Source organism: Gobio gobio (assembly GCF_949357685.1).
Source record: "Gobio gobio genome assembly, chromosome: 15".
Lineage (NCBI taxonomy): Eukaryota > Metazoa > Chordata > Actinopteri > Cypriniformes > Gobionidae > Gobio > Gobio gobio.
The window spans coordinates 22,336,395-22,352,925 of NC_137108.1; the positions used below are offsets into that span (position 1 = coordinate 22,336,395).

General features: G+C 39.1%; 1 protein-coding gene across 1 annotated transcript in view; it reads left to right on the forward strand.

Moving 5' to 3' along the window:
• The window catches only part of sntb1 (syntrophin, basic 1), a 105,649-nt gene that overhangs the window by 79,301 nt on the left and 9,817 nt on the right, over positions 1 to 16,531 (forward strand). Inside the window, exons 3-5 of the mRNA XM_079837295.1 lie at positions 2,905 to 3,112; positions 11,760 to 11,896; positions 15,165 to 15,361. Coding sequence (XP_079693421.1) covers positions 2,905 to 3,112; positions 11,760 to 11,896; positions 15,165 to 15,361 — 542 coding nt within the window. The remainder of the gene's footprint in view (positions 1 to 2,904; positions 3,113 to 11,759; positions 11,897 to 15,164; positions 15,362 to 16,531) is intronic.

The window sequence follows — 16,531 nt, forward strand, 5'->3', positions numbered from 1 at the left end:
GCCGAGTCTGACCACCAAAACTTTAAGATTAAACAAGACGGTTCATTCATATTATTTTTAAAGTCATTACAGTCACTGCGGAAGCTCGGGTTGCCATAGAAACATGACACGTGATTGAGACTGCACTTGCGTGTTAGCTGGAGCAACCTGAAATATGAGCTTTTTTACGAGCGTCATAGAAAACATTTATGTAACAGTTCACCTGAGATTGTGTTGCTGATTTGGGTAACACTTTATTTTGATAGTCCACTTTAGACATTCTACTAACTATAAGTAACTTTGCAACTACATGTCAACTAACTCTCATTAGAGTATTTGTAGACTGTCTGATTAATATTTACTAAAACTTTATTTTGTTGGTCCCCCAACAGACATTCTACTGACTATAAGTAACTTGGCAACTACAATTCAACTTATTCTACTAACCCGAACCCTAAGACCTAACCATAACCTACCAGTCTACTCACAGTCAACTAATACTCTAATGACAGTTAGTTGACATGTAGTTGCAAAGTGACTTATAGTTAGTAGAATGTTTAAAGTGGACTATCGAAATAAAGTGTAACCCTGATTTGAAATATATTATTTAAATATAAGTACATTATTACCGTACGTTTGCATTAAATCTGCCCGCTTTGCTTCTAACGGCTGAGAGATCACTTGTGTGTTTTTTTCCTTTTTCTTAAATCTTATTTCCCAGCTCACACTTTTCTTAACCTCATTTTACAATCTGCAAGTTACACAAAACACACAAGCAGTGCTGACCGACTCTGATCACGGCCAGGTGTTCTTCGAGTCTGATCGACTCCGGTATTACACACAATCTTAAACAGAACCTGGAACCGAAGTAATAGATTGGGACCCGACCTGGACCCGGCTGACCATTTAAAATATAGACCCGAACTCATACAGGTCCCAGGTCCACGGGTCTCGGGTGCTCCGTGAAGACCTCTTGTAGGGGGCACTATGACATCTTCTGAAAGAGTACAGAATGTACAAAACACATGTGAAGAAGCAGAAAGAAGTGATAGCATATGTAAGCCAATGCATATGTAAAATAATACGATCATCAACATTAAACAGCATATAAATCAAAACTGTCTAATGTTACTGAATGAAATGTCTACCCAGGATGAGCTATAGGACTGTGCAAGCATTAGGGGTGTTGATGGACTCTACTCCATCTCTGTTTTGATCATCATTCTGAATCCAGTCTATGACATAAACGCGATTCTTTTCCTTAAAATGTTGCTTTTTTTTGTGTGAAACTTTCCCACATTTAAGTGTTGATAAACACTCTCAAACAATAGGTCGCTCTCAGGAGCTTAGTGAATTCAAGGTAGGCCAGTAAAATTACCATTGAGTGGGGTCAGCACATGCTGAGGCGCACAGTACGCAGAAGTCACCAACTTTCTGCAGAGTCAATAGCTACAGACCTACAAACTTTGTGTGGTCTTCAGATTAGCTCAAGAATAGTGCGTAGAGAGCTTCATGGAATGGGTTTCCATGACCGAGCAGCTGCATCCAAGCCTTACATCACCAAGTGCAATGCAAAGTGTTGGATGGAGTGGTGTGGGGTTGTTTTTCAGGGGTTGGGCTTGGACCCTTAAGGTCCTTTCACACTGGATGCGGTTTTGACACGCGAATAATTCGCGCGATGGTTTTATTTTTTGATCAGCTGTTTGTGTAATAAGTGCTTCCACACCGAACGCGAATGTGCTGAAGCGAAAAAACGATGTTTATTTTTTCCGTTTCGATGTCGATTTTTTTTTAACACTCGCAGCGACAAAAAAAGGCTTAAACCAATCACATACAAGGAAACAAAGGTCACTAAATGTCCAGTTGATGTCATTTAGCTATTCAATCAACAGTAACCTTTGCCAGGTATCACATTTCTCATGACATTACAGCTGTGCAGCTGCAGCTGTTTGCCCACTGTAGGTTACAGACAACGATAACGTCACCTTTTGAGTTAAAACTCGTTGATTTCTTTCTAACCTAATTGTGTCCGCGACTATAGAAAGTGAATGTGTTTCCATCAGTATGACTCTGGCACTTAAATGTTTACATTGTGACTCAACTGGAAACACAGCTGCTCCGGATCGATTGGTTCCTGAAGTGTGTGTTTGTCCCGTCAGATGCGGTGCTACCGTCTCTCTCTCGAGCTCCACAAATTGTCACACGGACATTTGAAGTAAGTGTGGAACCGGCCATGATAAAGTTTTAGCTCCTGTACAAGATTAGTATACTCCCCTTCAGAATCTCTGTTCTTTAAGACTGGGTGCACCCAAAACCTTCTTCTCTGTCTTGTAAATAAAATGAAAAGCTCATCTTCACTGGATGATGAAGTGTCCGTGTTTTCTCATCTGTCGCTGCGAATGTTTTGGAATGTTGGAGCTCTGAAACGTCACAGACGTCGCAAACTCGCGTCGCGGCTGATGTGAATGGTTTTGACGCGAACTATTCGCACACAAAATATTCATTTTTCTGCTTCGCTTTTTCGTTACGCGTCCGGTGTGAAAGGGCTTTTAGTTCCAACAAAAATAACTCTTAAGGCTTCACCATACCAAGACATTTTGGACAATTTCATGCTTCCAACTTTGTGGGAACAGTTTGGGGATGGCCCCTTCCTGTTCCAAAATGACTGCTCACTAGTGCAGTTAAGAATGGGATCATTTAAAGTTCATGTGCATGTAAAGCCAGGCATCCCAAAACTTTTGACAATAAAGTGTATTACATGTTCAGATATTCCTACAAAATATTCTGGTCCATGATGGTGGCTGGCAACTTTTTCAAAAAACGCTGGCGGTGAAAGAGTTAATAACCCCTTAGCTTGACCAGTGAACTCTGGATTTAGATTAAAACGGAAGATGAATTGTGTTCCCTTTCTTTCTTGTGTTTCAGGCAGATGGAGCTGCACTCTTCTGACGCTAAGCACACAATAGTCATGAGACATAAAGACACAGCCTCTGCCCAGACCTGGTTCACTCTCATGCAAACTGCCATTACAAACCTTACCAGCAAAGTCATCAGCGAACTCCGAGAACACGCTGGCCACCACGGCATCACCGGGAGTCGAGAGATCCGACACCTCGGCTGGCTAGCGGAAAAGGTGGAAACTCGATGCATACAATTTGATGAATGCAATTTAAATGTGATGATTTTAAACAATATGATGAATGTACTTGTGCTATTGACTTTCACAGTGAGACGTCCGAGTTTTCAAAAACCTGAGACCATATATACAAAGTTCTGTCATGAAACTCTAGATGGCACAGGCTGAGAGGTCCTTAACTCAACCTGCTTGCAATCACATAATTCTCTATAGGGCACAGCTGATTGTTTCCTGCTGTATCAGTAGCCAATGAGCTCGCTGCTCAACCTTCAAATACTTGGTTAGCATTTGCTGTAGCTGTTGCAGCTCGCTTTCCGAAACCCTCCACCTTCCCCAGCTCCACCTATATAGATCTGCTACGGGTAATTCATGTACGCTATATTGTACAGCAGCAGCATGTTTTACTTGCTCACAGCAGTGTGTCATGTATTCATTGGCAGCAGCTAGGGCTGGGACGGTTACCGCATTACCAATACCGCGGTCACGTGACGCCTACCGCGGGTCTGAGATCGTCACCGCCATCACTGCAAAAAACAAAAACAAAAAAAAACCTTGGCCTGCACATGTGTGCACGTTGTGTCTAATTCCATGGATTAATTGATTCTAATGACATGGATTGTGTCTAATGACATGTGTGTCTTATATGGATTCAAGGTTTTCTAAACAAAACTTCATCAAAAGATGGAGCAAATCCGACCTTTCACGAGTTGGGGAGCGCAATGTTCCATTATAATATTCCATTTGTATTGACTATTAGGCCTATATGCGAGAGTACCTGTGTAATGTCTTGTAGCCTATAATTTGAATTTCATTTTACTAAAGCATAAAATAAAGGCGCATAAGCAGGACCTCAGTTTTTAATTGCACGTGCTTAACACAATTCTCTCACATGGTTGCACAGCCGACAATAACGGGTAGGTAGATAGAAGTCATGAAAGCAGAAAAAGAACGCACCGCCCGGGCCATGGGTTTGTGTCGAACGCTGGTGACCGCTTTCTCCCATAGCTGGCAAAAAAAAAAAAAAGGCTTCAGAAAGAACAAACTGAGGTGGACCTGCCTCAGCACTCCTTAGTAGGCTACTGGTAAGTTTTAACTCTCTTCCAACTCTGTTTGGGAAAGATTGACTACAAATAAGCTGGGCCTGCGAAATTTCATTCAATATAATCAATAAATAATCTATTGTAGGCAATTAAATATAAGTAGGCTATGTGATTCTGAAATTCCAATTTCATTAAAAGGCTATCGAAAAAGATCTCCGTCTGGCAGGCTTACAATCACAGTAGTGTGCGACACTTTGTTAAATTAAATAGCCATTGTTAAATATTTGAACAACTGAGACAAAAGCGCACACGAGATATATAAATTAATATAAATATGTAAAAATATGTAATATAAGTAATATACAATCATGGTAGTGTGAGCAGCGACACTTTGTTAAATTAAATTGCCTTTGTTAAATTGCACCACTGAGACAAAAGCGCACACGAGATAGGCATATAGGCCTATATATAAATTAATATAAATATGTAATATAAATAACATAAATATAAATAATAATTATATATATATAGTAATATACAATCACGGTAGTGTGAGCAGCGACTATTTGTTAAATTAGCCTAAATAGTCTTCGTTAAATAGCCTTGAACCACTGAGACAAAAGCGCACACCACACGAGATATGTAAATTAATATAAATAGGCTATGTAAATGTTATAAAATATAAAAAATAAATATAAAAAATATTTATATTTTATATTATATGATATATAGCCTAAAAGTAGCATAATTTACAATCACTGTAGTGTGAGCAGCGAGTGATGACACTTTGTTAAATTAAATAGCCTTGAGCCTTCGTTAAATAGTCTTCATTAAACACTGAGACAAAAGCGCACACTAGATGTAAATTATAAATTTAAATTAATAGCCTGAATATGTAAAAATATGTAATATAAAAATATAAATACTATAAATATAAATAATATATTATCCGCTGGTGTGTGCGCGAAAGTCGTTTGTTTAAGTGATTGTTTGAAGACGACGACGACTGTAATCTGAAAGTAAAAATATGGGAAATAAATTAACATGAACAAATAAATATATATTACTGATCAATACCGTTAAATAAAAATGTGTTTGTTTGTCTTTGTTTATGCTGTTCCATCTTCAGATCTCTCAGTCGTGATCTGATCCGCTCTCTCAGCAAAAAATATGAAGGCTGGGATGTAAACCAAAAAAAAAGTCTATATTTTGTTTTGCCAGCACTTTTTTTTCAGATATCATTCCATTTCTGTTCTAATTGTTCCTGTTCTAAACATGAAAAAATAAATGTAAAATAAACATGTTCCTTATTATGTTCAATTGCCTGCGCTGGTGTGTGCGTGTGCGGCTGTGCGCGAAAGTCGCGGGAGCCGTTTAAAGCGGTTTACCGCTGAACCGCGGGAATTTCTTGCTTTTCAACCGGGGTAAGAAAAAGTCCATACCGTCCCAGCCCTATCAGTTGCAAGACCCGTACTTGCTCTGCAGCAGCAGCGTAGCAGATCTATTCCGCCAAGACCAAATATATCAAAATTGTCATATCCATTACCATGCCAAACACTCCAAGAGTTGTCATAACAGAAAAACATTGATTAAGATGGTAAAAGAAAATTATTTTTGTTGTCACCAGCCCATTCCAACTGTCCAACTGCTTATAAATTCAGCTTCATGATATTCCTGCCTATGAAAGAATCTGCGTGGCCTTATCTGAACTTATCTGCATGTCATTTAGCCGTTTGATATGAAACATTTGTAAAAGTAAGCTGTCTAGACCCATAAGGATATCTTGCATAAAAACCCAGCATTAGCTCAAGGTCTTTGGTTTGATGCAAGTGTTCCATTGTAAAAGGTTCCTGTCATGATAATAACCTACACTGTGGAAAAACTACATTCACTTAAAACTCAGTTTTAAAAAAAACAGCACATTGACAGAAAACAATTTGGAGTACATTAAAGTGCTTTTTTACAAAATCATTTTGTTTTTCACATGTAAGAGCCTGGTTACATTTGCATCATAGTTGCTTTTAGTTTGAATATGTTAGCCTTAAGGTTATAATATAAGCTGGTGTGCTCATAAACAATATCAAAATGCATTCACAATTGTGTCTCTCTACCACAAATACGGAGCAAAATGTATTTTCTGTCCAATCAAATGCTCTCTAGAATCTGAAGTATCCCGCCATTTACGTTAGAAAAAGATGCTACAGCTGCATCTGAATAGTCATTTAATATTTCGTAAATTCATATGTAATGAATAGCACAGAGCACTAAGGAGAGATTTCAGACAGAGTGTTAACTACACTTTCCATCGGAACCAATGAAGTCTGGTTTCATCTCAAAGCGCATTCTAAACAGGCCTGTCAAGCACAGCTTTATCGGGCGGTTATTTAAGTGTTACTCTATTGGCTGTTTTAAAAAAGGACATGTGACGATATGTCCCTCCCCGACTTGGACAGTAACACGTTTACTTTTTTTTAAATCACAATTTTTATTAGAAAAATCACAATTATATAATTTTCCCCCAAATCGTGCAGCTCTTGCCTCTGCCATGGGAAGGCCTGTTTATTGTTTGACAGTGAAGCAGGACTTCAGTTTTTCTGTCCTCTGCTTCCCTCCCATTGGTCACCTCTTTGATGGTGCACACATTTTTAAATTTGCCACATACTTGTGAAAATGGTACGAACATGATTTAAAACAAACTGTAATGATCACACACAAGCATGTTAGCAGGTCCCTGGTTATACCTTACACTCTGGTTAGGTTAACATTCTCAAAACTGTACAGACATTCCCTCTGAAGTTTTTTTCCCCCCTAGAAATTCTCAGAAATTGTGGTGAGCGGGTTCTAGAGCGATTTGATGGAGGATGACTCTTTTCAGTGTGACCACAGGTTTTTCCTCCCTATTAAATCTTCTTTTCATCGCCGTCTCATTAGCTGAGGCCTGGCAGGGCCGGCTAATAGAGAACTGCAATGATGGCAGGGCTGTGGGCAGCCCCGTCTCGGCCTGCCCTTTAATGAGAGCTCACCCGTTCCGTCTCCTATTACCAACCTGCCGGCCCCTTGATGAATAATTATAGAGAGGAAAAAACCTCCAGTGTGCCGAATGCCCACAGACAGCGAGCATATTTTTTTGCGCAAAGGCCGGAGCTTATAACAAGGGCCTGTTTGTGGTTACGCATCTGCTTCTGATGCACTCGGTCCCCGCTGGGGTCTCTTTTTAGCCTTGAGGCAAACTGACCCTCTGAAGAGAAGCCCTGTGATTTGTGAAGATTTGAGTGGTCTGTCAGGCTATCAAAGCCCTGAGGAGACATCTGTCATAGACGAGAGCTTCAGCAGTAAATCGCATTCAGTCTCAACTTACGGTCTTATTTGGAAAACTTTTGGAACTATTACTCAGTCGTAAAGCAGCTTCCCTTTTGAACTTATTAAAGCCAACGTGAAATGTCATTCAAAACCCATTTTACTTGTGTAATGTGATGGATTTCAGAGTGAAAGAGTGGAAAAAATGTTGAGCTGGGCTTAATTTTATTCACCTGGAATTGATTGGATCATGTTAAGTGGGTGTTTCTCAACAGAATGGTGGTTAGAGGGGAGGGGTGAAAGTAAAGAGGGATTTGTGAAGTCATCCGAAAAGGAAAGTCATTTCAGAGGCAAAGCAAGTTATTATATTTTCATTAAAGGTGATGACAAACACTTGTTTTTCCAGAATAACCTGCGCAGAGGAATCGTTCACAGGATTGATACAAGCATATTAATATATTGCCATTGTTTTCATCATAATATTGTATTGATACTTAATGTCATAATCTTTTTGTTTACTTGCTTTGTCGTTCATATAATTTCTCAGTTCAAATAATGAGAAAGCAGTTTGTAAGCATACCCTCTGAAACTCAGTGTGGTCAGAGATGCAGAACTGGAGAAAAGCAATAACAATTGAAAGATAGGTTACGCTTAAAGTAAAAATGATTTTCCCGTGAGGTTAGAATAATACACTTATTTTCGAAGGTGTTGCTTCTCTGGTAAAGTGATCTTGTTTTTTTAGAATGCTTCTAATAGAAAACAAATATGCTTTGCATACGTGCTGATGCGTTTATGCATGAAAACAAAGCCATTGTAAGCACCGCAGAACCTGATTTCATCAAGTGCAACATGTTCCTTCTTTGGATCTTTGGTCCAGGATCTTTGTTGATCCTGGAGCAATGTTCCAATCAACCAATCAGATTTGAGGGACAAGTTTACAGTTTATGTCAAGTTTAAGCTTACAACCAGGGTTTGGTGCTTCTACATGAAAAAAGTGCTATTCACGCTATAATCTCCATCTGATTCTGGGAATAAGTTATGGGTAGGGTAGGGTTGAGTTTATGGGTAGATAGGGGTAGCTGTCATTTTTCAGACAGGAATTTTGTTTGCAGGATCAATAAAAATATGTTAACCCAGGAACACGTTTAAATCAGGACGCGCTTAAGGAGATTTTGATGAGGAGATGGGTAGGGGAAGGAAGATTGTGCATGTGCCCACAATCCCCCACTAACTGGGATAAATAAAGTGAACTATGTATAGGTCTTCTATATCTGAGAACTTTTGTGTGTGCATACTGCGCATACTTTCAATATGAGGAACAGGAATTTGCATTAAAGGTCCCGTTTTTCGCGTTTTTTTGAAGCTTTGATTGTGTTTACAGTGTGCAATATAACATGTTCATGCTTCACGTGTAAAAAAACACAGTATTTTTCACACAATTTACTTATCTGTATACCGCTGTTTTCACTGTCCTCAAAACGGCTTGAAAGATTTCCCTGTTCTATGAAGTCCCTCCTTCAGAAATACGTGAAGAGTTCTGATTGTGCCAGCGGTTCCCGTGTTGTGATTCGACAGCAGCTTAGCGCACGCAGAGCGCACGTTACCGGAAAGGTCACGCCTCTTACCATAACGGGGATGCATGCGCTCAATGATCTCTAAGTACAGCGTCCCTGGGAAAGCCAAACAAAGGTGATTTGACTCCGGGATGAAAATAACAGCGTCTCGACGACATGGCGACAAACACTATACAAACGCAACAATTCCTCTTCTCCACGCGGGAGCAACATGACCACGCCCCCTTTTTTCGCGTATTCTTGTGGGCGGAGGTTAGTCAACAAACTGTTCTACTGACGTAATTAAAGCAGGATGTACAGAGATGTAGTCCAAACCGGCCGTTCGCTGTAGGCTTTGAAAGGGAGCTTCTGTTAAATAAAATATCTCGCTTGGCATTGAACTTTGAGCTTTATAATTTTACAGGTATTATTTATGCTCTAACAGCAACATTACACACTAACTAAAGTTTGAAAAATGGGATCACGAAGAACAGGACCTTTAAGAGGAAAAATGGGGTTTATTTTGAATTCATGTTGATTTTAAAGCCATGGCATGGTCGCTGACTAAAATGTTGGAGTTGCCTTGATGCTTTAATCCTCATCCTTCCCTCGGAGTGTTCATCGGAGTGGTCCAAGACCCTAGGACTTTTGTCGTACTCGAACCACGAATACACAAAACAATTTACTGGATTTGAGGAGTTTTGTGGTTGAAATTGAAAAAAAAGTAACACATCCTTCTCTTGCGGGTCAGTTTGACCGCGATAGGAATGAATGGAATGTGAGGAATGCTTCAGTACACATCGAAAAACTTAAAAAATGCTCAAAATTCAAACTAAAAAGGCTAGAACTTTACCAAAAAATTATTTTATAATGTCTACATGTGTATCTGAATGCATACTGAAGAGATAAACTCAAGAACTGACTTTAGGACTCTGCTCCATATAGAGCTATGAGGTGGCAAGAGTCCATGAAATATCATGTTATATTATTTTTCTTTTTCTTGGAGGTCGGCAGACAACCAATGTAAGATATTTTGAGCTGAATTAAAGGGGTTATGCATGAAATCATGAGTTATTTTGAATTTAAATTGAGAGAATGTGAAGAATGTGCTTAAATTATTATTTATTTATTGATAAAATCTAGCAATTTAGGTAAATAGAATAAAAAAATCGAAAACATTATCAAAATGAAATAAAATAAGCTTTCTGGACAAAATAAGGGCTTCGGGTCATTTTGATTTGTTACACAGGACGAGGGAGGGATGAGGGTTAAACATGTTTTAACTAGTGCTGTCAAACGATTAAAATATTTAATCGCGATTAATCGCATTAATGTCATAGTTAACTCACAATTAATCACAATTAATCGCACATTTTTATTTATTCTAAATGTCCCTTGATTTCTTTTTGTCCCATTATTTTTTCTTATTTTAATGCTCTTATCAACATAGAAAAGTGGATCGGCTTGCTTTGTTCAAATGTTTGTTTTATTGAAAACAACATTGGCATACTTTAGTGTTCGATTTCACACCAACATTCTCACTTGGAGCAAATAATCTCACACAATGTAACACTGCCCATCAATAAAAGGGTGAAACAAATACTTTGTTGCACAAACAGCCCCTTCAACAGCCCTTTCTAAGGGATCAAAACAGGGTGATACAAAATAAAATTACAAAGTGCACATGCAAGGTAAACTAGGACTCCGCCTATAGTGCAGTTAAACCAGGGGTCGCCAACTAGTGGACTCCGGTCCGAATCCGGACCGCGAAGCCTTTTGACATAATGAAACAGTTAACGTTGCAATGCTCACTGTTACTACGTTCAGACCCAGACGCGCGGTCAAGCATGCAGTGAAGAAGAGACTGATGGTGCGCTCACACCGGACGCGAATGACGCGACATGCACACCGCTTAATCCGCGCCGCAGAATGTCTATTTGCGTCTTTGCATTGACTTAAATCACTCGCGCAAAACGCTTCATTCGCGTCTGGTGTGTAGGCTACGCACCATCAGAGCAGAAAGCAGCGCTCAAGACAAGCACTTTTAGTTGAAGACCCCTGAGTTAAACCATGGCTTAATACGTTTCTCATTTCGGCGTCTCACGCCTGCCATCCACGTCTACTCTTTTAATGGCCCAAACAAGTGTGGGCAGCCGCAGCGTGCCTGATGTTTTGTTTCCGGTCTAGCTACATCCGGAGTGGTGTTGTAGTTTTTCTAACGTTACTAGTTGTTGCAACAGCATGTGAAAAAACTACAAAGTTTGTTAGACCAAAAAGAACGTTAATCTCGCGATAAAAAAATTGACGCCGTTAAAATAGGTTTGCGTTAACGCCGTTAATAACGCGTTTAACTGACAGCACTAGTTTTAACATGATGAGACATTGTTTCATTGAGGTCATCTGAAAGGTTTGATTTGAATAAAATATGCATATCCGATCACATAATAAACAAAAATAACATTAACAAAGCTAAATTAATGCTTTATAAGTGCAGTTCATTATTAGTTAATGTTAACTAATGAACCTTATTGTAAAGTGTTACCAAGGTATTCCGCCGTGGTTACTCTAAGGTTTATCATTTTGACAGCATTAATAACTTGATCTCTGAACTTGACGTTTTCCACAGGTAGAGTTTTCTTAACACATGAGTTTTCTTATTAATTATTAGGTCAAAATTGATTATATGGTACCTGATATAGGCATAGATTTGGCCATGCACAAGTCACTCAAGGTCTGTGTGTGTGTGTGTTTCAGACGGAAAGTGAAAGACAGCGCTGGAAGCCGGTGCTCTTGATGTTGACGGAGAAAGACCTCCTGCTGTTTGACAGTATGCCACGCATGAGAGAACACTGGCTCAGCCCGACACACACCTACCCTCTGCTCGCCACACGGTACACAATCTCACACAGCGTTACGGCTGTCTTTTTGCTCGTTCATACAAACACACCTTTGGAAAACCAATCATGGTACACACACCTGCACAACCCTTCTGTTTAACACATGCCTCTGTACACACACATGCAAACACTCACCCTTTTTGCATGCCAGTTGGCAGTGCTGATCAATTGGGAACTGAAATACACAACTGCAGTCTTTCTCAGCCAGTTGGAAAGGAACAGTACAAAAGCATTACGACTATTAAAGGCCTGTTGAAGCTGTATGAGGTGGCAGCTATTACTACAAGGCATAGATTTGAAGTCCAAGTTTAACTGGACTGCAGCCCAGATCTCACTCTAGGGCAGATAGGGCAGTTATCACAGGCTCAGTCGGCATGTGGTAATATTTTGTTGACCCTGAGATTGTCCAAAATGGCAGAAAGTATAGCTGTGCTTTTTCTAAAAACTTTTCGAAACTTATTTTGGCTCGACTTCCTCTGTGAAATCTCAAGTTTCTGTCAAAGACGGGCAGCCCCGCCAAAACTCATTGGACCAAATCCCACGCCTGTATATAGAATGCCACAGTGCCTGTCCACTTTATCAGTGGCCTTTGCTATGCTTCATGAAAGTGGGCGGGCATTTTGTGTTCCTTTGGTGACGACTTCAATTAAAGTATACTGTATATCACTGATTAACAACCTCATAGCTTTCAATAAGTCTGTCTTTAAAGTTTTATAAGTTATCATGGAGAAAATGACTAGGATATTTACTTTCGAATCCCAACTGTTACTCTCTATTAAACATTAAACCTCAATTAGGAGACAATGATTCCAATGGATGTTGAGAAACATGATGTATTACATGAAAAATCCCTGACGCCATTTTGAAATGAGTAACTACCATGTTTTTTGGATCTCTTACATAATATTCTGTGCTATGGTACTACAATGGTAACGCTATGGCACTGAAATTGCATGGTGTACTATTATGTTTTTGAAAATGTACCATAGCAATTATCAGGTTTTTCTTTTTACATTTATCATAGTATTACCATTGTATTTTTGAAGTACCTTGGAGTTCTATGTGAATATCATAAAACAATTTTTTTTAATAACGATGTTCAGATGATAACACCAAGGTACTTCGAAGAATACCGAAAGAACATTTAGGTTCTTTCTTGTAAGGGATTTCCATTGTATACTTTAAAGCAGGGGTTCTCAAACTTAATTTTAAACTTAAAAATATCTGCAATAACAGGATCCTATGAAATGTTAAATTTTTATGTTTAAAAAAAATTTCCTATAAAAAAGGCGGTCATAAAATGAATGCTAATCTTGTTTCCTTTTTTTTACTTAAAAAAAAGGAATCTTTTAAAATGTAATCAAATGGAAAATAAAAATTCCTTTTATTTTTTAGCAAACAAAGTGCTGCACAACATAGGTTTACTGTTAAAATTAAAACATAAGAAAATGTTTTATTATTCCTTAAAAAATAAATGTTTAATAATTGTATTATTATTAATATTATTACTGTAATTTTATTACTAAAATATTACTGTAAATAGTTGCACTATTATTAAGTACATTCTGCTGTACAATAGTAATATATTTCTGTTATAATTTCTTCAAGTTAAACTGAACTAAATTGAACTGACGTGTTGTCATTAAGACCTCTTGAGTTTCTGTGTGTATACACTCTATAAAAAAAAAAGGTTCTATATGGCTTTTTAAGTGCTGTATAGCACCAATTTTAGTGCTTCAGTGGTTCTTCGGCGTTTCTTCAGAGGCTCTTCACCTGTTCTTTGACTAAGGTGCTATATAGCACCGCTACCATATACAGAACATGTTAAGATATGGTGCTATATAGCACCAAAAGTGGTTCCTCTATGATTACGACGAAGAACCATTTTTGGTGCCATATAGAACCATCTTTTTTGAGTGTATGACATGACGATAGTTATCATCAAATGAGATGGTGAAATGCTGGTGAAGTGAGCGGGACTGAAGCAGGTCTGAAGATTAAGGGCCAGATTTACTAAAATGCAAATTAGCGTGAGCTCAATTCCAAAAAAGAGCAGATGGGAGTGGAAAGTTCAGCGCGTGATCTACTGACGAATTGAAAACAGACGCAGCTGGATCATTTCCCTAATGACCAACGCAATCTACCAGTTAGCGTCTGGTTTAAGACTTGTGTATTTGGGCAGTAAATAATGGCGCAAACACCAGTAAATTGATGTGCAAACCTTAGTAAATCACCTTGAGTCATTCATTTAAATACTCCCTCCCATAAATGTTGCGTCTCAAAGGAAATTCTAGCCTAGAAATCTAGACGCACACTAGCGGCAGCAAATGTAAGTCGTCTTGCTACTGCTTCGTCTAGCAAGGCTTGTGAGCTTGAAAAACTAAACTCTAGTCAGACCAATCACATCGTGTATAGAGTCGGTGGGCAGGCTCAACATAAAGCTGGTGCTGCTGGCGAACATCTTTCGAATTGGCTTTGGCCGCGACTCTGGAAGACCTGGAGTTAAGCTTTTTTTTGAGAAAAAACAAAAAACGGCGCTCAAGTCATTCTTAAAAAAGGAAGATGTGTTCAGAGTTTTGACAACCGGATATGGCAAAAGTTTAATCTATCAACTAGTTCCGCTGGTCGACAAACGCATGGGACTCAGCCACAACCCGCTTGTGATTGTTGTCTCACCACTGATAGCGCTCTGGTTGGTTGGAGCGCTATCCTATTGCGTGCAGAGGGAATTTGAAAGACAACCGTTTATCCCGCCCCTCGGATTGAGCCTTGCCAATGGTATGTTCCCAGACCCAACATCTTGATGTGGGTCTGGCTTGTCAGGTTAGGAAACTCCTACAAATGTATATGCAATAATTTCAGCCGCGAAAATAACTCTGTCCACGCCTTTTCAGTGCTAATTTCTCACTGAGTGTCTTTAGTAAATCCTGACAGTAGTTTTTAACGCCAAAAGAGGGTTTTTGTAAAGGTGTTAGTAAATCTGGCCCCAAGTTCATGGGTCCTTTTAGTGAGACGACAGACGCTAAAAACACACGAGTATTTGCCAAATTCGGAGACATTCCACGTAATACTGTAAATTTTGTTCGTATTTTCCACTCGTAGGGCCCTACATTTATTTTGCGAACTCCACTTTGAGAAGCCCTGCTTTAAAGGAACATGAAAGTAGGATGGAGCTTGGGTTTGGAGGCGATTCTTTAGTGATGCCTTTGAGATAATACTACAGAAAAAAACAAATCTCTTATGTTGAGTTTTTTGACCATAGGCTGGTGCATTCTGGTCCAGATAAGGGTTCACCACAGCCTGGTGGCGAGATGTCCTTTGCTACACGAACGGGAACCAGATTGGGTATTGAAGCGCACCTCTTCAGAGCAGAGAGCTGCAAAGACCTGTCACTCTGGACCAGACACATAGTCACTGGCTGCCATGCATCTGCCGAGATGATCAAAGAAGTCACTACCAGTGAGTATTGATCCTACTAGCTCCTTTCACAGGTCTTATGACCTATTCACAGCTAAGAATACTTTTCAGCTTGAGAAACATGCACAATACGGGTTTAAAATGAAACCGCATCTTTTGAAGTGGTCTATTGTACCAGGATTATTTGCCATTTCTTTACAAGGTTATTTTATTTATTTACTTGCAAAAGAATTCTTGGAAATTAACATTTTTTTTATTCAGAAATCCAAAGATGTTTGGATGAATAACCCGCATTTTTGCATCAGAGTGAAACATTTTACACATCTGCGTCATTTAGTCACATCGGAATTAGTGTGAACACACCTTTTTTCAGTTTCAGTTAGCATTAGTCTCGAACTCGAAAGTGAATCCTCTAATTTATTATGTGCATTTTTTTTCCCTCCAGCTTCATCTGTTTCAGCTCTAGTTTCTTAAAAATTATGCTCATACTTGTGTCAAATGTAGATTTGTGGTTGCTTGCAAGCTTCTATGCAAAGATAAATGCGTCTCGGCTGTCTGATGTCATGGTCGGTGGCTCCTACTGTACTCTGAATTCCCAAACGTTCTGTCCTGCACTACAATCTTTTTTCTGACTTTTAGATGTATGTTATTTATACTGAAGTCGTTTTGGTAAAGAGTGTATTTTTAGAATGGAACGCCATGGCAGAGTTCCTGTGTGGTCTCCATGCAGCAGGCGAGGGGCACCGAGCAAAGCATTCTGGGAATTGAAGCTCTCAGGCAGTCCCTTAGGCTAGTCTGATAGGAAATGATCCGCCGTTGCTGAACTGCATGCAAACCCCTGGAGATCACAGCGCCTTATTTGGATATCTCGCGGTTTTCCCCTTCTGTCAGATATTTTCATATGTCCTAAGATCAGGCTTTGAGATAATTTCCACTTAACCTACAAAGCTGGAAGGATAAGTAGATAGAGATTAAACTGAGCGATGATTAATGTTAATTTTATTGTCACGAGTTAAGCACGTTAACATTGGTGTGGGAAGACGTATCCTGGAAAAATCTACTGAAAGAAACGCAATAAAAATAGATTGACCTTGTTACAACATGCCAGAATCACTAATGAATACATTTGGGAGAACATGATAATTACTTTGAGTTTGTACGAGAGAGCAACAGATGCAGATCCTCTTTTATCACAACGAATAACAAGTTAGA